The 26,059-nt window shown below is 37.0% G+C and overlaps 1 protein-coding gene across 3 annotated transcripts in view; it reads right to left on the bottom strand.

The window, feature by feature from the left end:
- Positions 1-26,059, bottom strand: part of CSMD3 (CUB and Sushi multiple domains 3) — a 578,676-nt gene that overhangs the window by 113,171 nt on the left and 439,446 nt on the right. For all 3 annotated transcript variants that reach the window (XM_062627150.1, XM_062627151.1, XM_062627152.1), the window contains 4 exons: positions 8,554-8,667; positions 7,826-7,921; positions 4,098-4,301; positions 902-1,026 (listed from right to left, as the gene is read on the bottom strand). In XM_062627150.1, coding sequence (XP_062483134.1) covers positions 902-1,026; positions 4,098-4,301; positions 7,826-7,921; positions 8,554-8,667 — 539 coding nt within the window. The remainder of the gene's footprint in view (positions 1-901; positions 1,027-4,097; positions 4,302-7,825; positions 7,922-8,553; positions 8,668-26,059) is intronic.

Genomic DNA, 26,059 nt, shown 5'->3' with positions numbered 1-26,059 from the left:
AAATTGGGAGGACTAGGAAAAAAAAACAAGTATCTCTTTTCATTGTGACTCTGGAGAAAAAGAATATCATGCAGACTAGACACCTAACTTAAAAAGAGTTAGTAATTTAATCAGTCTGTGATGAGAGATACTTCCAAAAAGCAACAGTGACTGCCTAAACCAGGAAGTCAATTAATGTGCAATTTAAATCCTCTGAACTATCCCCTTAGTGTTTAACTTCTGTTACTGATTGTGTAAGAAACCTTATAGCTTTAGTCAACCATTTAAATGACGTAGGGTTCCTCAAAATCAATCTCAAAATTGATTTAAGTTATTAAATATTATTGTTAATGGACTTAGCTTAATGGATGCTTTGCTGCTATGTGTTCCATGAAGTTCTTAATTTAAGTAAGTAAATAAGAATTCTGCCAGTATATTAAAGGAGGAATTCCCATCTCATGCTGAAACATACTGGAGCATCTTTATACCACGATGAGATTCCATAACTATAGAGTAAATAACAAGAGTTTCTAGGAAAACACTTATAAGTTGTCCATTGAAACAACCCATTTACTTTCACTCTGTTAGAGGAGATTTATTCACTTTGGGGAAAAAAAAAATTACACGAAAGCCTCTTGATTTCCTCTGGCTTACAAGGAGTCACTGATATATTGAAATAAATAATTTTAAAGTATTGGTGATTTTCTTTTAAGCAGAAAAAGTTACAAGTGTATCTTTTAAGATTTCTGTAGTTCTTACAACTTTTAACAACTGTTGGAATAAAAATGATGTGTAATAAATTCCACTGTGAGAATCATTAGTGAGATAGAAAAATGTATGAATATATGATCTTTTCATATTCTTGCATCAGGAGGAACAGCCTTAGATGTGACAACAACAAGCAAATTGCAAGTATACTTACTTGAATCCCAGCTCCCTCTGGTACTGTGATCTTCCACACACAATTCAGGTTGTTGTCATAAGGCTCAGGGTAACCAGGAGACAAAATGGTCCCTTTGCGCTTTGTCATAATTCCACCACAGGGCACTTGGAAGGAAATGTATAAGACAAGAAAAGAAGTATGAAGCTTCAGAAGTGAGAACACTTATTATAAAAGCTTACACAATGCTCAGCATACCATAGCCAAAAACTTCTTTTAAATTTATGGCACATTAAAAAATTTATATTTGCCTCAGGAAAATGAAATCTTGTACCTCAAAAACCTTCATTTCAAAAAAATGAAAATTATGTCTTCCTGCTAGTTTTCTACCCGGCAGAATCATGCTCATAATTCCCTTACTTATCTGACCTTTAACAAAGTTAAAGCCAGTCTGTTACTTTTAGGGGTTAAGAATGAAGTTTGAACAATTATGTATTGTATTAGTATTAAAGATCAAAACATGTTGTAAAAAATGGTATGTTCTTTCTTAATATTGCTGCTATGATGTTTTCTAAATAATTAATAGCATCAGTCTCAACTGCTTGACTCACTGTGTGTGTGAATTAACCCATTACAAACTATGGATCTATCACATTAGTTAGCAAATTGGTATGTGTTTGCAAGACTGCACTCACCGTATCCATGCCCATAGATTAATAGGATCATAGAATAGTTAGGGTTGGAAAGGACCTTAACACCTAGTTACAACCCCCCTGCCATGGGCAGGAACGCCTCACCCTAGACCATGTCACCCAAGACTCTGTCCAACCTGGCCTTGGACACTGCCAGGGATAGAGCGTTTACCACTTCTCTGGGCAACCTGTTCCAGTGTCTCACCACCCTCACAGTAAAAAACTTCTTCCTTGTATCTAACCTGAACTTCCCCTGTTTAAGTTTAAACATATTACTCCTACTGCTACAGTCCCTGATGGGAAGTCCATCTCCGGCATCCTTGTAGGCCCCCTTCAGATACTGGGAAGTGTCTATGAGGTCTCTAAGCAACCTTCTCTTCTCTAGGCTGAACAGCCCTGACTTTCTTAGCCTGTCTTCATATAGGAGGTGCTCCAGCCTCCTATTAAAAGTATTATGTGTGAAACAGGACAGAGGCAGTCAGTATCACCAAGTTTATCTTCTGAATATTCAACTTGAATGTATCTTGCCTAGATCATTCTAACAGGGACAAAGAATATTACAGCTTAATCTAGATAAAGATATTCTGTATTTAAGAAGTTGAAGGAAAAGATTAATGAGATGGTTTATCAAAACTATTAGAAGCTAATGTGTCTCTTCTATGCAGTGCTACTAAGTTCTGAATGGATTTCATTAGATATAAATATGAAGATTTAGAAAGTAGGTAGGAGAATGCAACTTATCTTAATACAGAATACTGTAGCTACATTTTGTGTGGTATATAAATGATAGAATCTGTTGGGAACTACATGGCTAAACTAAAGGTCAGTGTCACTTAAAATGTTTCAATAATTACTCATAAAAGGATGAACAGACAGAACAATTGATGTCTACTATTTGTAAGGAAATACTCAAGCATTCACTAGAGTTAAGATAATTTAATATGGTCATGTCTACGACTTCAATTATTAAACTGATTTAGTTCGATGCAAACTTCACCTCATATATATTTTTATCACCTTTACTGGCACAGTAATTTTGACCTGTAACCCCTTCTCAGTTCAGCTTGCCTAGAGACAAATAGCTTTGTCTTCCACAAGCTGAATTGTATACTAAAATATCAATAATATATTGTGATCAATGATCAAAATAATTATTTCAACACTATGTCGAGTTGTCATATCTGAAAAAAAAGGAATACATTTAAAGAGGGTAAATAGTACAAAATCTGTAATCACTGAGAATAAATTAAGTATATACTTCATTTTCTTGTTGATATATAAATTGTGGTTCTGTGTCTATGCCTGAAACAGTCTAAATAAACATTATTTGTGTACAATAGCTGGTTAATCATATTTTATTAATATTGCCCCAGTGTACTTACTCTTGCTCTCTAGCAAGAGCTTAGTATTTTTGAGAAAAAGCTTGTATTTTATTGAAAACTATTCAGACTCTACCATGCTTATTAGCACAAAAGATACAAAATCAACCTGACGAAAAAAATGTTCTCTGTTTCCCTTTCCTCCCGCTCATGTAAACCTCTTCTTATGTACTTAATGCTCATAATGTCTTTTTGTAACAGTTAGGATAATTTTTATAAAAAAACCTGTTCTCTATCAGGAAAAGTAAAGTAACTTTAACTCATACATGACTGGGAATGGAGTTTTTCAGATGTCTTGATCTTCAAAATGAACAGTTTTTAATATATCCAGTTTGCATAAAATTAATGTATAATGCAGTCAGTACTGCAACAAATGTTACAGGTGGGAAAATTCGGTGGCATTGCAAGAACATTTATGCAAATGATAACCAATTTTAATTCATTTATAAACAACTGAGGTTTTCCCATATTAAAAAAAAACAAGCCAAACTCTAGTAAAACTTAATATGCAAATGTGCCATATCTGCCCTTGACAAAAACCTATGGAAAAATGTACCATTCAAATTTTATCTCTTTACTGCGCAGCTTTTCAGCACAATCATCAGATTTCCAATTGGTGCAAATCAGCTTTAGAAATGTCAATGAATGCACATTAATTTGAAATTTTAATTCTGATAATTTAATCTTTTATGACTCGAAGCAAAGTGTAATTTCTGATATGAAATAGTACTGTTTTTTTTTTCTGACAAACAATGAAATTTTAGTGCAACTACTTCTAAATCTTTAAAATAGTAGTGGTCTTTATGATAGCCTGCAATATCTCATTAGACATCTGCAAGTTGAGAGCATCTTAGTCTTGCAAGCATTCAGGGAACAAACTCATATTTTTGAGTCTTGATTAAGGGACAGACAGGCACTGTCACTGATGTTAGCAACAGAAGCTAGCATGTAATTTATAGCAGCAGAGTTTGTTCATGAAACTTGTGAAATGTCACAGCAAGGTTACAATAGAAAGGAGAATAAAAACCTTGAATGAAGAAGAAAGTGAATAAAAGTAAGCAAGAATAAAATATTGTACAGATAACATAGAAGGAACACTCTCAGCTGGAGAGAATGGTCTGCACTTTAGGTGGTAATTAGTTCTATTAGAGAGCCTTAACAACTCACCAATACATGTAGGGAGTGAATCATTCCACTGTGCCAATGCATTTGGTACTGTATCACATCTAATTGCTGTTGACCCGTGGAGGATATAGCCTGGATTGCACTCAAAAAGAACCAATGACCCAACTGCAAATTCATTTCCAATCCTTTTTCCAAACCTTGGTTCAGGCACAGAGCTACACTGTGTTGCGCTTGTTCTTGGAACAGCTGCAAACATACAAAGAACTGTGGGTTCCTCATTTTAGATTTGGTGGACAAATATAGATTTTGAACCACAAATATTCAAAATGACTGGAAGAAACACTGGTTATTTGCCAGTTAAAGAGTATTTTCACAATCCCCAAATTAATTTTTGTTATATGGATCGCATACTTCTTGATGTCAGAGCTTTTATTTAGAAGTGTGTAACACTGATAATCTTGCCAAGACTAAAAGCAATGCATAAAATCCACACTGAAACCTTTCTAAAATGGCTTTAAAATACAACTATGAAATATTCAGCTAATACATGTTTTAAAAGTAATGTTTTCTGTGTCAGATAAATATTTACATCTATTCCTGTGGACTTCTAAATGCGTATTCTGATTGTCAGCTGTCCTGGGTTCAGCAGTAGCAGTCATTTTGCCCCTTCTTGGTAGCTGGTGCAGTGAAGTGTTTTGACTTTCAGCTCGGGAACAGAGCTGATAACAAGGATGTTTTGGTTTGGCCAAGGACTTTGTGAGCCTCATGCTCTGCCAGGGAGGAGGGGGAGCCAGGAGGAAGCAGAGACAGGACACCTGACCCAAACTGACCAAAGAGGTATTCCATACCACAGCACGTCATGCCCAGGAGGTAACTGGGAGTGAGCCGGAAGGGCTGGGAGACTGCAGGGTTGGAGGAGATATCGGTCGGAGCTTGGTCGGGCTGGGGGGGGCGAGTTATCGGTCGGCTGGTGGTGAGATGATGTATTCTCTTCCCTTGTTATTTCCTTCATCATTATTGTCATTGGTGGTAGCAGTAGTGATTTGTGTTATACCTTAGTTACTAAACTGTTCTTATCTCAACCTGTGGGAGTTGCATTCTTTTCGATTCTCCTCTCCGTCCCTCCGAGAGCAGGGGGAGGGCAAGAAAGGGGGGGAAGTGAGCGAACGAATTACCTGACTGGGTTTAAACCACGACAGTTCTTTTTGGCGCCCAACGTGGGGCACGAAGGGTTGAGATAACGACAGATTTGACTGGATTAATAGTCACTCGTCACAATGCTGATTTATTGGCTCTCAGAGTTGTTCTTCTTGATCTCACAGCTTCAGAATGTTGTAACTTACATAGAGCCGGTATTTGCTGTGTTAGTGTTTATCAAGTGTGGGGCCTGGGCTAAGGTTCTTGTCTCACTGTGCTTTATGGCAATGGCTTGTAATACGGGTGGGCTCCAGCAGCAGGGCGGGACGGACGTGGCCTTGGACTTGTACCTGGCCGTCCGGCTGCTCTTCACCGTCCTGGCCCTCACCCTACTCTCCATCTTCGTGAGGCTGCGGGGAGCCGAGGGGGAGCGGCCCCGGGAGCCGGCGGCAGCCGAAGCGGCCCGGGAGAGCGGCCCCGGGGACCAAGCGGCGGCGGGAGCGGGGCCGGAGGCCGCGAGGGGACGGCTGCCGGTGGAGGAGGTCGGGGCGGTCGAGGAGAGGAAGGAGGCGGCTGCCGAGCAGCGGGAGAAGGCGGCGGAGGAGCCGAGCCCCGCGGAGGAACCGAGCCCCGCGGCCGAGCCCAGTCCCGCGGCCGAGCCCAGTCCCGCGGCCGAGCCCAGCCCCGCGGCCGAGCCCAGCCCCGCGACGGCCGAGAGCATCCCCCGGAAGCCGCCTGCCGAGCCCCAGGAGGATGCAGGAGACCACGCAGCATTTCCCAGCAAGGCAGAGGAGGAAGAGCTGGACTCAGGAAAAGAGAAGCTGGTGGTGGGAGGGCCGGCAAGCACAGCAGCTACACCAGCCCCAGTGACAAGTACAGCAGCTACACCAGCCCCAGTGACCAGTACAGCAGCATCGTTTGAGAGTTCTGAAGGTTTTGAATGGCCTTTGGGTATCCTTGGGACCTGCCTGCTGATTGTGATGGGGATCAGCATGTTGGCACACACACAGGCTGTGTTCTACCCACAACCATTTTGTCTGATCTCAAAAGTTAAGCAGAGTCAGGTTTGGGTCTTGTCTGGGGTTAGACAACAATATAGGGGGACCAAGAGGTTTTCCCCAAGGTTGGACAGTCATGAGTGGCAGGGTGTGTGGGACAGTATGGGCAAGTATCTAGTCCACTGGGCCCCTCCAGTGCTTTGGAAGCATCGGCGATGGAAGGCAGCTGTATGGAGTCCCCAGCAACAAGCCGCAGAAACTGCTGAAGGGGACAGTGAATTATTTTAAGCCTGGTGGGCCTATGGCACTTCAGGCCATCAGAGCAGAGATGCAACATAGAGATGGACTCATGATCAAGGGGTGGACCTAGCAATGGACACTATTGCCCAAGTTATTCACGAGTGTGAACACTGCACACAGTCTCTCCTGCTCTGGAAGACTGTTACAAGAGATGGAGCCTGACATGGAACAGATGGACGCAGCAGCTTTATAGGGACTGGTCCATGCACTAAGTTAAGAGTCCACCGAGATAAGAGTGATGGTATATTGAAAATGTGGGATCTGAGCATGACGTGAATGGCATGGAATAAGGGGTGGATAATGTCCTGGGTTCAGCAGTAGCAGTCATTTTTCCCCTTCTTGGTAGCTGGTGCAGTGCAGTGTTTTGACTTTCAGCTCGGGAACAGAGCTGATAACAAGGATGTTTTGGTTTGGCCAAGGACTTTGTGAGCCTCATGCTCTGCCAGGGAGGAGGGGGAGCCAGGAGGAAGCAGAGACAGGACACCTGACCCAAACTGACCAAAGAGGTATTCCATACCACAGCACGTCATGCCCAGGAGGTAACTGGGAGTTAGCCGGAAGGGCTGGGAGACTGCAGGGTTGGAGGAGGTATCGGTCAGAGCTTGGTCGGGCTGGGGTGGCGAGTTATCGGTCGGCTGGTGGTGAGATGATGTATTCTCTTCCCTTGTTATTTCCTTCATCATTATTATCATTGGTGGTAGCAGTAGTGATTTGTGTTATACCTTAGTTACTAAACTGTTCTTATCTCAACCTGTGGGAGTTGCATTCTTTTCGATTCTCCTCTCCGTCCCTCCGAGAGCAGGGGGAGGGCAAGAAAGGGGGGGAAGTGAGCGAACGAATTACCTGACTGGGTTTAAACCATGACATCAGCTCATAATTTAAATTTAAGGAAATAATGAATTGCAGTTGCAAATACTGACGTATATGGCAAATAATGTAAACCAAGAAAAAGCATCTTAATAATAGTAAGATCACTGATTCACTCACAGCTAATAACAGTTATTCATATTAAAATTGAGAGATAAACCAGTTCAAGCAACCAGATGGATCTAGCATTCATTAGTCAATTAGATCAGCAAACAGAAACAGCTGCTTCATATAACTGTCTTCTTAAATTTGAAACCACTCTTATGCTTCTTAAATATTTCATTTAAAATTTAAAATACAGATATAAAGAATGGTCCTAAACACTTTTCAAAACATGCAGAAATAGTGACAGCTATGATATGGATAACAGGCTATTATTTTCCTTCATCTTCTCAGTCTATTACACTCTGATGATTTAAAATTTGTGATCGACACAATAAATGTACACATTTTTCCAGATTGTCTCACCTTGGTAAACAAAATGAAATCCTTTAGCTGTTATCGGTCCAACTGAAGTAAATCTAATTGTGATCTGGTTACCTGAGCTCAATGGAAGGGATTCACCTACTCAAACAAAGCAAATACAAAGCTATCATAACCACTTTTTACTAAAGAAGCATTCAACATGTCAACATGTTTGCACATAGAAATAATCCTCCTAAACCCATGTTCTGCTTCAGTACACTTTGCAAGATACATGCAATTTCAGTATTTTATACTGGCTGTATTACTTTGTTCTAGAAAAGGGGGACAAAACCCATCTCAGGTATTAGGAATATTTGTTGTTTGTTTCCTTTACCAAAACAAAAAAAAAAACAAACCCCCTCTTTCAATTGAGTCACACATAGCCTATATGTTTTTACCTTGCTACAAACATATACTGCTTTAAAATATATAATAACCATTTCAGATTGCTCACTATATAAAAATCATAAAGGCACAGAGTAAGAAGCCCAAAACACTCACTATAATAAGTACTAGAAGGAAAAAAAAAATCTAAAAATATAGATTCAATTTTACTTCATTTAATTCATTAATGCAATGAGGATTGAGTGCTTAGGCTTTTAGTTAAAAATTCTGATTTAATGTTTTTGCCTGAATTGAACCTAATAGATTGGGGTTTTTTCCTGACCTCACTATCATTCTAGGTTTATAAAAATAAATAACATTTTAATAAGAGTTCTATTAAAGGATACCTGAATGAGATCCTGAGAGAGAGGATAACAAAGATGATTGCAGAGTAGGGCCATCATATACTTCAACTACATCATGGAGTGATGTCTGGAAAAACACAAACTGGCCAAAAACCACTGATGAAGCAGGAACGAGCAAAAGCAAGAGACATCAACGTCCAAAGAAAGGGTAACAGAATAAGAAAGGACAAGCAAAACAGGAAAAAAAACAAAGGGAGAAAGAGAAGAAAATACATTATTCTATTGTTTTAAATATAAGTAAATTAAAATTATATATAATGATTATCTGTTCTGTTATTTAAAGTTATTTTTCATACCATTACAGCAGTAAATGAATAATAAATGCAGTTATATATATATATATATATATATATATGAAGGAGACAATGAAGGTTCACAAACATACATATATTCATTAAAAGATTATAGTAATTAGGGAACAAACCCATTTTTCTGCTGTTGAATATACTTTAAAATTCTCAGTTCACCACCACTCAATTCACAGCTAAATTCTCACCGCAATATCTTCCTTTACAGTTCTAGATGTCTTGCTATATATATATTGCATTTTACGAATTTATTCTAAGACTCTGTTATCACAGAATCACAGAATTTTTAGGGTTGGAAGGGATCTCTGGGTATCCTTGGTATCCCAAGGCAGGGCCACCTAGAGCAGGTTACAAAGGAATGCTTTCAGGTAGGTTTTGAATGTCTCCAGAAAGGGAGACTCCAGAACCTACCGGGGCAGCCTGCTCCCATGCTCTGCCACCCTCCTGTAAAGTTCTTCCATACGTTGAGGTGAAACTTCTTGTGCTTTAGTTTATGGCCATTGCTCCTTGTCCTGTCACTGGGCACCACTGGAAAGAGTCTGGCACCTGCTCCTGGCACCCACCTTTGAGATATTTATAGGCATTAATGAGATCCCCTCTCAGTCTCCTCTTCTCTAGATTAAACAGGCCCAGCTCCCACAACCTCTTCTCATGAAAAGAGATGCTCCAGACCCTGATCATCTTTGTGGCTGTCCACTGGACACTCAGAAGTAGCTCCTTGTCTTTCTTGCACTGGGGAGCCCAGAATTGGAAACAGTACTCCTTTACTTACCCTTTACTTACCTTGGAATATTTATTTTTTTCTTAAGGACATTAACATTCAGTGCATCTTTACCTTTGTGAAATAAATAAGCAACCCATCCAAAGTAGCAAACACTTTTCAGAATACATATACTGAATCACAAAAGTGATTTTTTGAAGTCATGCTACTAGGACAACTCAATTGAAGAATGTTATTTTTGCACGGTCTGTGAAACATGTTCCCATCACAGGCGTTTACACTTGCAAAAAAGAAAAAAAAATAACTGTTTGGATTAATTTTGGCCTCAGTATCTACAAACATTTACATCCTAATTTTATCACCATTGCTAACAAAGGAGGGGAAAATGGATTACAGACCATAAAGATGGAAAATTAGAAGCAGTTAGATATGTGTAGGTACTAGAACAGCTATAAAGAGTAACAGAACCAGTTCTAGTTCATTATCCAGGTTAGACATTTGGGGATAAATAGTCTAATGTGTTGCTACTAGATTGTATTTATTCACCATATGTTCTATAATATCTGTATCTGGTATATTTTTTTACAAAGGATGAAGCTAGGCACTTACAACTCCTCCAACTCATACATCCTTAAAACATTGAAAATATTCTATTAAAAATGTAATGTCTTCAAATTGCCCTTTTTTTTTGACTGACCTAAAGAAAAAAAAAAAAAAGCAAGGAAGTTCCACCTGGCTAAGGATCTTGTCATACTCTTTTCAAGAAGAAAAGATTATTTTTTTTTAAAGAAAACGTTTTTCTATTTATTAAAGTTTCAAACAAAAGTAATTTTAAAATTGTGAGACACTTCTGATTTTTTTGTTTTGTCTTAATTTAGGAGGAACCATGAGATGCCAAATTACATCCGTCATTTTTCCTTCAAATTAAACATTGACTTTTTCTTTTACTAGATCTGCTTATTTTTAAAACAATATTTAGCAGCAGTCAAATCTTCTCTTTGGTGTTGCTAAAGATAACTAAAAAATTTAATCCAGATTTTTTTTTTTATCACATTTGCACTTTTCTTAAACTTAATTTTCATATACAATGCATCTGATTTTGCCATTCAGCCAAGTAAAGGTCCTTGGGACTTCCACTGCTATTTCCCATTTTGAATTAAGTTGCAAACTGTATATGGAAAATTCAGGCAAGTGCTGAAGTGTAACTTAACAATCACATCAAGAGCTGTATCCTGGGAAATCTAAAAAAATAGAATTAATAAGCTATATTTGTGTTGTAATGGGTTATCATAAAATATTTTCACAGCAATTATACAGTATAGTGAGAAAAATTCAAAGGTCTGCTTCTGCGTTTCGTATTTCAAGATTGCTGTTGCCTCCAGTTTTGTCTGAAGCACCTTCTTCTCTAAAAGCATAGCACAAGAAAATGAACAAATATGTGACTTATAATCAGTCATTTTGAAAAGAGAAAGCTCCACAGATCACCTGTGGTAACTTTTTTTTCACTGTCAGTTGAGTATTTCTTAATAAAACACAGATAAAATCTGAGAAGGTAACCAAAAGTTATCATGTTTGAAATAAAATATGTTATGAAGAGTTTTAAGGTGATTAGCATGCCTGAGGCATGACAAAGCACTGACAAATAGGAGCTGCTAGCAGAAAGCGGTTAATATAAAACAGCAGTATGCTCACGTAAGGGGCTTTGAGTCCACTGCTTTATGACCAATTTAAGTTCAAGTGAATAAAACTGCTACCTCAAGTCAGGAAGAAATATGGTGCAGCCAGTAGTGGAGATAGATAGAATATAGATCCTCTTTTTGTGCCAAGATACTTATTTTTTATTAAATCATCTGTGAAATACTGTAATGCATCTGATAATCAGCTGAGATTGTCACAAGAAGGTAAATTCTGATTTTTAGAACAGTTCATTATTCCTGTTTTCTGTGGGTTATTGTTGTCTGTGCATTTGGCATGTATTTACTCTCTTTATTTTTTAGTGTTTGAGAAGAATTTTCTTAATAACAAACCATGGCAAATATAATTTGAAGACAAAAAATATCTGCTTCAAAATTAACAAAACCTGATAAAATATAAACCTGATCATTAAGTGTAATCTATACAATCTGCCCTTGGAAAACTCATTAAAATATTATTAGCCAGTCCAAATAAGGATCAAATCACTTTAGCTAACAAATCTGGGGGTTGATATATAGGTGCACTGCAGACTAGACATCAAAATAAGGCTAGTGATGGGTTTATGTGTAAACCACTAGAAGAGGCACTCTTACTGACATGAGCAAGGGTAGAGAATTGCTTACCTGCAGCACATAATTATTAACAAGAGTGACTGAGCAAATGGAACTATATAATTGAAATAATAATACAAAAAATCGGATATAAAAATTAAGAGAAAACATGAAAACTTAAAAGATGCGAAAGCTGTTATATTAATTATAGTATATACTATCTACAATAATAATAAATAACACTAATATGATGTACCTGTTATGTAATACGGAACCCTGAAAGAAACATTACTCCATAACACCTTCTTTTCTGTAAATAGGTATGTTTCAATTTGACAAAACTGAAATTCAAGCATCTATTATTATTATTTGTTTAAATAGGTAACAATGGCTTATTTACCCCCTGGACAGCAGCTTACCATTTTGAGAACTTTTAAAGCTCTTAGGATTGATTGCATACCTAAAACATTGAATTTATCTCATTTTGTCTAAGCTATCTAAAATTTATATAGTTTGTGGGGACTTATTTCTTGAATATTTTCTTGAAAAGGAATGAATCATGCTCTGGAAGGACCTATCTTTATTGATTAACTGGAGTGAAACCTAGACAACTATTGTAAACTAGATATTCACCTTTTAGATGGCTGAAGAAAACTGAGATGAGCTTCATCCATAATATTTTGATCTTACAGACACAATTTTTTCTACTTTTTTGCCTTACAAAGCAATCTTTTAAAAACTTCAGTACACACTGAAGACCTTAAATTATATTCTACTAAATTAAAAAATAAATGTGTGTTAAATAAATGTGGGTTTACCTGTGCACAAGCTGAAATAACATGTCGTGTATAGCAATAGAAAATGCTTCCTCCAGAGTATACTGTTTTGTTCTTAAGAAGGAAATAAGGACATATGTTGTGAAAAAAAAGAAAGGGCAGAGACCTAGAAGAACATACGTTGCTTTTTCATCCAATATAAAAATCAAAGTATTCAATTATACACTGACAGAGAATTTGTTTTTAATGTCACTTATAGTACCATATTTTCTCTTGTATACTTTTGAAAATGAAAGACTACTGCAAAATATACTTTAAAGTACCTAAAAATCAATGACACATTCAAATACCAGTAAATTAAACTAGGTTTTCCTTCAATTAATGAGATTCAACAACTATAATGAACAGGTGTTCAATACAATGTAAGTATCCATAAAACAAGAAGTGTTAAATTATTACAAGCTATTGGTGTTACAAGTTTGTAGGGCACTAACTGGCTAGAAGCACCCTTGCTTCTAACCAGGGAACTTCACAAATGGTTCACCAATGCTTGCTTACTTGTGTCTTACTGTGCTGCTAATGTATGTTCTTATCGCATACGGATCACATTTAGCTGCCGCTTTAAAGACAACTTGGATATAAGTTTATTCAATCTTGTAGCATACAATCTGTAAAACAGTAACTGTTAGTGAAAACATAGTTCACAAATACTATCTTTTTTTGTGTTCTGCTCAGTATGGAGAACAATGACTAAACTTCCAGACAAAAAACTGATTGTCTGCTGAATAGGAAATCAGAAAAAAATCAGACATCACAGATTGGTCTGTTCGGTGTCAACATGCATGTTCTTTCATTTAGTTTCATTTAGTACCTATAAAATAAGGGTACAAGAAGAACACTTAGAAAAACAGACAGAATAATAATAAGGATAAATGAAGGGGGGAAAAAAAGAATTTGTGAAAACTAGAGAAAAGTACAGAAGAAAAACAGATGTACATATGAAAAATAAATTATAAACCAGAATACAAGCATATACACTGAATGGAAAAAAAAACCAAACTATTACATATGTGATGGAGATGCTTTCTAAAACCTGTGGCATGCTGTGAAGCTTTTGAATCCTTCATGGCTTTTCTTTTTTTCCAGTTAGATCATGACACCACATTTAAAAGGAAAAAGGCCTCCTGTGGCATTTGCTTTAGACTTACTATTTTTTTTTTTTCTTATTTTTTGGAAGGTCAGTCTCAAAGTTTTGAGTGAAAATACAACTCTTCCTTTCAAATACTGCTAATGGTATTTCCAAACCAATGAAAGAAAGTTGAAATAATAATACAACTCTAGTTGAGACTGAGAGTGAAAAGACCCAGAACACTGACTAAAGTAAATAATCTATAATTTATTTAATCTGAAGAAAATTTGCATGGAAAAGCCTACTGATAGGTAATATATTTTTTGATGTGTAAGCCCATCGTTGTTTAAAAATATCCTGCTAAAACACATGTATCATTACGCATAGGATCAGGTTAATAAATGGTTAGAAGGGTGGTGCCATAGTCAGGGGTTTGGGTATCTAGAACATGGGACTCAATTTAGGAGGCCAGGTCTACTGGGGGCTGGCGGAGCTGGGGGTGCGTGGTTTTGGTAGGAGACTTGCCAGACTGGTCAAGGAGGCTTTAAACTAGATGCGCTGGGGAAAGGGGGCATCATTCCATCCCAACACACCCAGTCAGTTGCCAGCACTTATAATAAATGCTTGGAGCAATTTAGAGATATTCCAGCCACTCCAGCCAATGAGCCAGCTTCATTTGGAGCTCAGCTCAGATGCCTCTCTACAAACGCCCATAGCATGGGGAACAAACAAGAGGAATTAGAGATGTGTGCACGTCTATGGGGGTATGATATAATAGGCATCACAGAAACATGGTGGGATGGCTCCTATGACTGGAGTGTTGGAACGGAAGGTTACAGGCTAAGGACACTTGTGTTGGGCAGCCCCTTGTTTTCTGTCCTGATATTATGATTCTTATGGTACAGGTGTATGGCTTCATAACTGATAGCTACTTGTAGTGGAAAGTCTTGATTTAAATACTTTAAGTGATGAAACTGCAGAATATATTTACGCAAATTATTCCACTGTCCAGTAATTTTATTGTTTGGGGTTTTTTTGCCCTCTGTGTATTTCTGATTTATTTAGGTCTAAGTGCTAATCAGTATGTACCTGACTAAGTCTGCAGACTTCATGATTTTATTATGAATACTGATACACTCAGACTTCAGTTGTGACAATACAGTGACTTTTAATGTAGGTAAGGATAAGCATATTTTGTTAAGATTTTTTTTTAAGGTATCAAGTTTTGAAATCTGAAATTATTTCAATTCTATTATACATAGGATACGGTATTATTTTCTCTAATCAGAAAGGGGTATGGACTCAACCAAAAAGAACAGCATCAAAGATGTTTATACTCCACTTAACCATTTTATATGCACATTACAATCAAATATGTTGCAGATAGCATAACATCATTCCATATTTGACTACACTACTGACAGGCTTAATCTTCTCAATGGTATTAAAAAATCCAGAAGACTTTGATCTTAATAACTGGTAATTTACAAACATTAAAAATAGATACCTGATTGAATACATTAACATTTATTACATAGAATACATAAAATCACACTTTGATCTTTTTTCTCAACCAGACATTGGACATTACCTAAACTGTTACTAGCAATGAACCTAACTATGCCATTTAATTAGTGTCTTTAAAAAAAAAAAATCTATTATAATGATTATACTTGCAAACATTGAAACTGAAAGATTGTTGTGTATTATACAACACATATAGCTGATATATGATCTATGTATATCAGAAACAAATAGTGTTGTATGTGTTTCTTATACTATTTTATTTTAAGGAGCTATGAGAATTCATGATAACATGGTTGAAGAAAATTGTGGTAGACTGTTCCTTTGCCTCCTTTAACAAGAAAAGGTCTTATTTGTTTCCAGTGAGATACATTCTGAGGGAACAGAGCAAACTTGGATTATAGATATACCAAGTAAAAACCTGAACACTTTGAATAGGATCCAGGAAACATGAGTCTAGCAGTTACGAGGCCTTATTTTGAAAAATAAAGAGAGAATTTGATTTAATAAGATTAGTCTGGAATAATCCCTCATTTTTAATTATGAAGTTTGCTTTCGTTTGGTTTGGTTAAGTTTGGCTTTTTAATTCAATAATATTTGGAGGAACAGTGTTCACAAAATAACTAAAAAATAAATTATGAACATGATTTATTGTTAAATATGAGAAAAATTTAAATTATTTCCCTCGCATTCAGTTTCATTTCTAATTAGATGGATGAAACTATACAAAAACATTATTCATAACTGCAGAAGCCAAGAAAAAGAGAAATACTAATTATTGGAAAGAGGTTATATAATAAAATTACATTATCTTCTTTTGTGCATTAAGGACAGATAAAAAAAAAATATCTGTGAAAAATCAGTGAAAGCTTTTCTAAATAAGGTACGAAATTTGAATATATCATTTTTCCCAAAAAGGTCATTCTCTGAAGCATTTATATTCATATGATTATAACCCATATTGTGGTCACCCAACCTTAATTCCCAACAGTCTAATTACATTCTTAGTCAACAGAAAAAAAAAACACAACCAGAAAAACCAAAATATAGAAAGATAGATTAAGACAGCTTTAAAGGAGCATTCTTAATAGGAATTTTCCTAGTTATTATTATAATTCATAAGAAAATATTGCTAAAAAGAAATTGTCGCTAAGGCTTACTGAATATGGTATTTGTAGTTTTAGATACTTAGTATCTCTAAATTAGAGTTCTATTAGTATTAGGTAACTGAGCCTAAAATTCTTAAATTGAAGAAGTTGTTTGTCTTTTTACAGTGGTTTTAGAAACACTTATTGCCAATTTGTTTTTAATTCCTCAGTAAAATTTTTAAGGTTGGATGGGAGGAATTTTCATGTAAGTACTCAGCCAGAGAGAAATCTTTCGCTATACAGGCCTGCCATAACATGGTATTTATTTAATTTAGTCATTCATCTTTGTAAATTCAATTTATCTGAAGTACTAGAGACATATACTGACCTTTGGGTTCAGTTTAAGTTAAAATATCTATTCGTATCTATTTTCTAGTCCTGCTTCATTGCTTTCCTATAAAATTGCGTATTTGCTTTTAGAAAATGCATCTGAATCACACTTTCAAAGCATCTGACTGTCCAAGCAAGTTTTATAGAAAGAAAGAGATGGTAAAACATGATTTTTCTGTTGCTTATTTTTATGTTTCTGATCTGAAGAAGAAATAAAACACCTGCAATTTTTTTTTTGTAAATTTACAATTAAGTAAAAAATCTTATTAAGATGCCAGGTTTAATTCAAGCCATGTTACTAAGTAACAAGGCTTCTAGATTTAATGGAAAAGGCACTATGAAAAAGCGGCATGGTTCTTCAATCACCTCTCAGCTAATTTAGAGTTACTAATTAAAAGTACAACAGCTTTTGAATATAATAATTATCTTTTATTATCCTATCAGTACATGTTATTATTTAGGTAAGGTGATTCATCAGTTCATTCATCTGAAACAAATTATCACTTCACCTGAATCATGTGGATGAAATTAATACTTGAATAATTATTTTTTCTTTTCATTAGTAGGCAAAACCAAAACATCTCCCTAAAAAACAAAAGAACCAAAAAAAACAAAAAACAAAAAACCCAAACCAATTAGGAAACACTGAAAAATTCCTTCACATCTATTATCAAAAAGTATATAAATAAAACCTGTGAAAGAAAAGAATAGAAATATTCCAGCCATTCGATAGCTGTATACAGGAGACACATCAATATGGCCTGCAAAGTAGATGCAACCATTTATCAGAGTTTCCAGTCTGGCAACAGATGTTTTGCCAGTCTGCCTGAGTCCATAACTGAAATGTGAAATGAAAACTTAGGGAATGTTTCAAAGTGAAATGTTTAAAGAGCTAAATGGAAAACTTTTATTTGTGGAGAAAGTAAACCCTGTGTAAGATTTTATTTTGTTCTTAGCAGGACATCAGCACAGAAGTGGTAGAGAATGCATCCTAAATACAAGGAGAATGTTATTATTGAGTTTTCTGTTTTCTCAAAATTACTGTATTTTCATTATTTTAATTTATAAATATTACAATAATTAATAGTAATATTATAAAGTAGTAGAAATTCATTACTCTCTAATTCATGTTAATTGCTCTGCATTTATTGACATGATATGAGTGAAACTGGTTTATAATCCTGAGTAGTGGAAATTGTCTTCATCTGCAGTCAAAATATTAGAATACTTTATCGTTCATAGAATCACAGAATGGTTGAGGTTGGAAGTGACCACCAGGGGTCACCTAGTCCAAGCTCCCTGCTTAAAGAGGGTCACATAGGGCTCATTGCTTATGAGTCCACAACCTCTCCGATGCTCAGTCACCCCCACAATAAAGAACATCTTTCTTATGTGCAGGTGCAACTTCCTGTGTTTTAGTAGTTCATGCCTGTTGCTTCTCATCCTATCACCTGGCAACTCCAAGAAGAGTATGGCCCTAACGTTTTGACACTCTCCCTTCATATACTTAAATACGTTTCTTAGATCTCCCCCTTGAGCCTTCTTTTCTCCAGGTTAAACAAGCCTATCCCCTCAGCCTTTTGTCAAACAAGAAATGCTCCAGACTCTTAATCATTCCAGTAGCCCTTTTCTGGATTTGCTCCAGGAGCTCCATATCTCTCTTGTACTGGAGAGCCCAGAACTGGACACAGTACTCCAGGTGAGGAGTTCTCACCAGGGCTGAGTAGAGAAGATTACCTCCCTAACCTGCTGGCAATGCTCTTCCCAGGATACCTTATTGGCCACAAGGGCACATTGGTGGCTCATTGACAACTTGTCCACCAGGACTCTTGGGTCCTTCTCCATTGAGCTACATTCCAGCAGGTCAGCTCCCAGCCTGTACTATAGCATGGAGTTATTCCTTCCCAGGTGCAGGACTGTGCACTTGCGTTGCATTTCAGATGTTCCTCCCTACCCATCTCACCTGCCTGTCTAGATCCTCCTTAATGACAGCACAGCACTATGGGCTATCAGCCATTCCTCCCAGATTTGTACCAGCAAACTTGCTTTCATAGATGTGTACTAGATCCACCATTAAATGTTGGGGGATGCTGCTACTTACAGGTGTCCAATTGATTGCAACCTTCTGAGAAATGCCATTCAGTGAGTTCTAAATCCACCTCACCATCCACTCATCCAGCCCGCGCTTTACAAGGTTGCCTATGAAGATGTCATGGGAGACAGCCTCAAAAGCCTTGCTGAAATCCAGGCAGACAACATCCATTACTCTACCCTTATTTATGCAGTCAGTTGTCCCAACACAGAAGGCAATCGAGTTGCTTAAACAGGATTTCCATTTGGTGAATCCATACTGACTTCTCCTGATCACATTATTTTCCACATGCTAGAGATGGCCTCCAGAGTGAAGTGTTTCACCATCTTTCCAGGGATTGAGGTGAGCCTGACTGCCTGTAGTTCCCAGGATCCTCCTTCTTGCACTTTTTGAAGACTGGACTGACAATTCTTCTTGACACCTCTCCTGGTTGCGACCACCTTTCAAAGATGATCAAGAGTGGTCTAGCCGTGATGTCCACCAGCAACCTCAGCACTCATGGGTGCATCCCATCAGGGCCCATGGACTTGTGGGTGTCAAGTTTGTCTAAATGATCTCTAACCAAACCCTCTTCAACTGAGGGAGATGATTCCTTTCTCCAGACCTCATCCCTGGTCTCCTGGGTCAGGAATGAATGAGGGGTGGCCTTGGAATTGAAGACTGAAGAAAAGGCAGCATTCAGTGTTTCTGTGTCCTCCATTGCCAGGGTCCCTGCTCCATCCATAGCAGGCCCACAGTTTCCCAAGTTTTCTTCTATTATGTATTTGAAGAAGCCCTTCTTGTCCTTAGCCAAATAGAATTCTAAATGGGCTGTGGCTTTCCTCATCACATTTCTGCATACTCTGACAACATCCCTTCAGCTGAGGATTTTACTACGCATTTCAGTACATATACCAATTACTTGAATTTGCAATACTCAAAGCTTCAATCAAGACCAAAACTATGTGACTTACATTTTTGAAGTACTTCCTAGTGCACTTCCTATTTCAGTTCAGAGCCTGATCTTCTAAACTACCATAAAAATCATGAGATGCTAAGATTTAGACACCTTCTTCACCCATGAGATAAAAAGAAAATTTATTCTCCTTGCATGGAACATAAAAATGTTAAATATTAGCATGAGCTGAGACTTTGTAGATCTGGTTTTAGAAATTATAACAGGAAATGAAACCACTGGAGAAATGAGACTGAAAAATCTCAGTGATATTATGAGAATACGTTAGGTTGCAACTACACCAAAATTTTCAGTCATACACGGTCTCCCCTCTCCACTTCCATCCCCCCCAAAAAAAGCTCACAGAGGGAATATTTTGAGCTTCAGAAAGTCCAAAAGGAACCATCCAAACCATCCAAGAGCCTTAGTGATGTATATGTGCAGCATATTTATGATGTAATGACAGATAATAGGGAAAAATTTAAGCACAGCAATTAAAATTACAAGAAAATTGAAATATCATGTTAAAGTATAGATTGGGACTCCTTTGAAACACTAAAAACATTTCTATTTTAGCAATAACTAAATTAATAAATAAGCCCAAACCCAAAATGTAAGTACCTGTACAGTTCAGCACTAAAAATCACAGATGAACCTTGTGAAATAGTTACCCTAAGCTGGAAACTGCATGTATGGTATCAGACATATCAAACATTTGGTGCAAGTATTCTGTTTCCCTGCATACCCGAGACTTATGTGGAATCCTGACATCTATACATACCATTTCCACCTTAGGGAAACTCTTTAACTAGATTTTTTCTTTTTAGATAACTATAAATAATAATTGCATACAAACAGCAAACAGGTAAATAAACCAACCTTTCTTTAGTAAAATAAAGGGCTCAGAGATATTTTTCTAAGAGTGCAGAATAATCATCCATTTTGCAGTCACAACTGCAATTGGAAGAAATACAAAGCAAAGTGAGGACTGCAAACACCTTTTTCTTTGTTTTCTAAACATAGTCAATTACAAGGAAATCTTTAAAAGTAATCCTGAATCTTTGAAGATTGTATCTGCATACAGAGTGGTGAACACAAATATCTGAGTCAATACAGGTGAGCTTACTTGGAAGAGGAATGGTTTATATCCAAAGGAATATAATGAAGAGGAAAGGTGAGAAATATGGACTGTAACTACATGAGCAGGGCCTAATATTGAAATGCTTTATAAATGGAAGACTTTTTCTGTAGAAGGATTTTTGCAGTTCCTTGATGCTAGACTGATCCTAATGAACTCCTTCCCTGAAATAAAGCAGAATACCTCAGGACAGAAACTCAGTACCCTAACAGACAAACTGTATGTTATTCTAAATAGAAGCACTGTTAGTCTTCCCAGTTGTCTGGGATTTTATGTAGCCATCTAAGCAAAATTAATGGTTCCAGAAGAATCAGAAGCTGTAACAGCTCTTTTTTCTATCAGGAAAGATTTATTTTATTTACAAAATATGTTGAATAGCTTGATCTTTAAAAGTCACCTGATGGTGACTTTAGTATTGGCTTCTGCTCACCTGGCAAGCATGTTAAGCACTGAACCAGTGAAGGAAATACTCCCCAGCTGTGAGTTTATATATATAAAGCCCTTCAGTACTTCCTCTCATAAACCTGGGAGATTCATAGGTAAGTGGAAAGTGATGTGAAATGACCTTCTGGTACTTCTTTAAATTATATAGGCAGCATCTTAATGACACACCCTTGGCCTTGAATTAGAAAAGCAAAACCAGAAGTATAAGTTATACATCTAATGCTTACTCCTTTTCTCCCAAATGGCTGCAATCTCCAGCTATTTTATGGAGGGCAAGTAGTAACATAATTCATGTGTAATTCATGACAAAAAAGGTAATCACCAGCTACCAGGTATCTTCAATATAAAATACATTATTACTAACATATTAACATGTGAATTAAAGAGTATTACTGCTCTGGTTTCAAACAATAATATAAAATGAAAAAGTCACAACCTTGTTAAAACTTGCAAAATATTCTCAAATTTTTACATCAATGGTAATATAATTTCCTAGTTTGAACATGTAACTTAGATTCTTTATTCTAATTCATTTTATACCAAACTCTGAAAATATTTATATTTTAGGTAGCACCTTAATGTACACTTATTATTTATGCTGGAGAAAAATCCCTAACTTCATACTTGCCAAAAAAAAACCCAAACCACAACAAAAAATATTTCCAGCATGTAACTATTTCTGCTTTTCACTTTCTCTTTCCAGACAGCAATATAAATCCATTATGTGTTCATTGTGTAGACAGGCTATAGGCCATAGCTTCATTTTCCTGTAAAATATTGAAAGTAATGAAGTCCAGCGCCTGAAATTCTTCTTGAGTATGTGATCCAACATTTAGACAAGCAGGAATGCTATTTGCTAATACATGCTTAATAATAAGACATAGATTTTGTTTGCCTCCAGTGTTATATTTAAAAGATTTGAGGATGAGGAATCGTTAAATAAAGCTTGAATTTGAATCATCCAAGCTCAAGCCCCTAAATGGCTGCTAACTGAAATGTATCTGAAATTGATAGCCTTACCACATACTCACAAGATAAGATCATGAAGTTACGTGTGTTCAGTGTGACTACTGGATGGATGTAGATTAAACTAGCATCAGTGTTCTCTGATTCATTTAAACCAATGGTAGCTGCCAAAAAAATATGACAAAACATACCATTAAAAAAATAAAAATAAAAATAAAAATAAAAAAGAAAAAAAGAAGAATACTCTGTCAATTGTATCTGGGGATTGACAATTAATCGCTGTGATATGTTGTGGTTTAAAACCAGTCAGACAGCTTATTCACTCACTTCCTCCCCTTCTTGCCCTCCCCCTACTCCTGGAGGAACAGAGAGGAGAATTGAAAAGAATGCAACTCCCATGGATTGAAATAAGAACAGTTTTAAGGTATAACAGTAATCACTACTGCTACCACCAATAATAATAATGATAAAGGAAATAACAAGGGAAGAGAATACAACATCTCACCACCAGCTGACTGGTAACTTGCGCCCTCCCAGCCCGACCAAGCTCTGACCGATACTTCCTCCAACCCCGCAGTCTACCAGTCCTTCCGGCTAACTCCCAGTTACATCCTGGGCATGACGTGCTGTGGTACAGAATACCTCTTTGGCTAGCTTGGGTCAGGTGTCCTTTCTCTGCTTCCTCTCAGCTTCCCCTCCTCCCTGGCAGAGCATGAGGCTCACCAAGTCCTTGGCCAAATCAAAACATCCTTGTTATCAGCTCTGTTCCCAAGCTGAAAGTCAAAACACTGCACTGCACCAGCTACCAAGAAGGAGAAAAAAGACTGCTACTGCTGAACCCAGGACATTATCCACCCCTTATTCCATACCATTTACGTCATGCTCAGATCCCACATTTTCAATATACCATCACTCTTATCTTAGTGCATGGACCAGTAGCTATAAAGCTGCTGAGTCCATCTGGTCCATGATGTCAGGCTCCATCTCTTGTAACAGTCTTCCAGAGCAGGAGACACTGTGTGCAGTGTTCACACTTGTGAATAATCTGGGCAATAGTGTCCACCCCTCGATCATGCGTCCATCTCTATGTTGCATCTCTGCTCTGATGGCCTGAAGTGCCATGGGCCCACCAGGCTCAAAATTATTCACCCTTCAGCAGTTTCTGCAGCTTGTTGCTGGGGACTCCACACAGCTGCCTTCCATCTCCGATGCTTCCAAAGCACTGGAGGGGCCCAGTGGACTAGATACTTGCCCATACTGTCCCACACACCCTGCCACTCGTGACTGTCCAGCTTTGGGGAAAACCTCCTGGTCCCCCTATATTGTCAATATAGACAAGACCCAAACCTGACTCTGCTTAACTTTTTTGAGATCAGACAAAATGGTCGGGGGTAAACACAGTCTGTGTGTGTGCCAACATGCTGATCCCCATCACAATCAGCAGGCAGGTCCAAGGATACCCAAAGGCCATTCAAAACCTTCAGAACTCTCAAACGATGCTGCTGTACTGGTCACTGGGGCTGGTGTAGCTGCTGTGCTTGCTGGCTCTCCCACCACCAGATTCTCTTTTTCTGCATCCAGCTCTTCCTCCTCTGCCTTGCTGGGAAATGCTGTGTGGTCTCCTGCGTCCTCTAAATTCTATTACAGCTAACACTACTGTTTATGTAATTTGCAATGAAGCTTAGTTAGCTGATTGTACAAAATTGCATAAAATGTCTTCCATACACTTTTTAATGCTGAGCTCTCAAAGCTCAGTTTTTAAGAATTTACTAAATATCATTCTACTGTTTTGATCTGCTAGTGCAAGATCTATTGAAAATCTTTCCTTAAAAGAATGGTGTTAAGAGGATAAATGACTGCAGGACAACAGAGCTGAAAGAATACGAAGAGGAAAAAAAGGGGGTGTGAAATTCCCATCATCTATTGGTTTTGCTCACACATCAAAAAAATTCTTCATATTGTTAAAAATAAGTATTTGTATGTACATCCTCAGTATTGCATGCTGTTCACTCTGTACTTCAGAAAACTGAGAAAGTATACCAGAAAAACTGAAGCACTATACTCCTAACCAGCTTTCATGCTAAACTAAATTGAATGGCATTACATTTCTGGATTGATTCACCTTTTTAAAAATATTTTAATTTTTAAATGAAGTCTCCTGTGATACAGTCAGCTTTTCTATCTTTATGCCAAATTCGTGTAAACACATACAGAGAAAGTTGACAATTTTGTCTTAGAAAAAAAAAAAACTGTTCTGTTTGAAATCATTCTCTTTTCAGGAAGGAAAGGTGGGCTGACTTACTTTTTATAAAATACATAGCATAAGCTGGATCATTGTCCCTTTCTCCTGAAATTAGTGTTGTTGAGACTTTATACAGCTGGGCATACAAGCATTTGGAGCAGTCTTTGTGGTTTCACTCAATATTGCTGACAAGTAATCATTTGGACATAGCAGTCATACTGACTTAGAACTCATTGCTTATATGAAAAGAAGGTAGGAAACAGAGTAAGATACCTGTCTATGTTAGCATTTTGATATTTCAGACCATCCTCTATCGTCTCTACCTCCTATTCAGCAAATTGTTGGTTAATTCGGTAATTGCTTGGTTCATAGATAAAAGTGTTAAAGCCAGATGTTCAGCCAGACATATATATGTATATATCAGTCCATATATTTCTGCCAAATTTCCTAAATGAAAGTAAGATGCACACAGGAGTGCTGCTGGATCAAAGTTATGAAAAGTAAATGTTTTACTTTAAGGCTGCTATGTATTATCATAAATACAATTTGGTTCTTACTACTTTTTGATATGGGGTCATCATTTGACATGTTCTGCTACTTATGATCTGTCCTTGCCTATCTTTTTTTCTTTCTTAACGTAAACTGAGTTTGAAATCAAATCAAGCAGCACTGAAGTAACTCTAGAGTGACACGGCTTTTGAGCTGTTTAACAATTCCAGATGCAATGAGCTGTCTAACACAAAACACATGTTGACAACATTGTTCACTCAGTTTGTGCCTACATTGGCAGAATAAAAGTTTACAAGTATCAAGAGTTTCAAAAAATTACTTTTTACTTTTCAAGGATACTATTATTAATAATAATAATAATAATAGTAATGATAGTAATCATAATAAAATACCACCATCACCAAAACCCTGCTCATTGGCTCTGTTTGTTTTTTCTGTCACTTATTTAAAACAGTTCAGGGCTACTGCATAACACAGAAATTCAAGAAAAAAACACAAGGAAAAGATGAAAATGGTATACCTTTATGATTGAAATGTGTCTGTGAATACTCAGGAATTAAAGAGAATAGTGGCTTTTAACTTCCCTGTTTGTAGTAAGAAGACTGGGTCTACCTTCATTGCCAAAATTTTAAGAAATCTTGTCCCAGGATGTCATCCTTGTCAATAAAGTGCTTGCAAATATTATATCTTATTGTAAATGTATAGCAAATGCACAGTCTCCATGGAAACTAGACATTTTCCTAATGACATACGTGGTTTTTTAGCTTCTTTGTAAGAAAAAAAAGATCTGATTTAAATTTCATATTTTTGATGGCCACTCAGAATTTATACTTAATTTTCTGATAGACTAGCTCATAAACCACACTTACATGTCTTACATGTCTTATGGTACATCTTTTTTGCTCTAAAAAATAAGCCATTTCTGAGGCAAGTTGATATGCCATTTATTTTACTGTTAAAAATACTAACTTAAATAGCAG

This window comes from Pezoporus occidentalis, unplaced genomic scaffold (genome assembly GCF_034315485.1).
Source record: "Pezoporus occidentalis ecotype Australia unplaced genomic scaffold, CSIRO_AGI_Poc_V1 ctg3, whole genome shotgun sequence".
NCBI classification, from domain to species: domain Eukaryota; kingdom Metazoa; phylum Chordata; class Aves; order Psittaciformes; family Psittacidae; genus Pezoporus; species Pezoporus occidentalis.
Note: the sequence above shows the minus strand (reverse complement) of the source record. Positions and strands in the feature narration are given on the sequence as shown.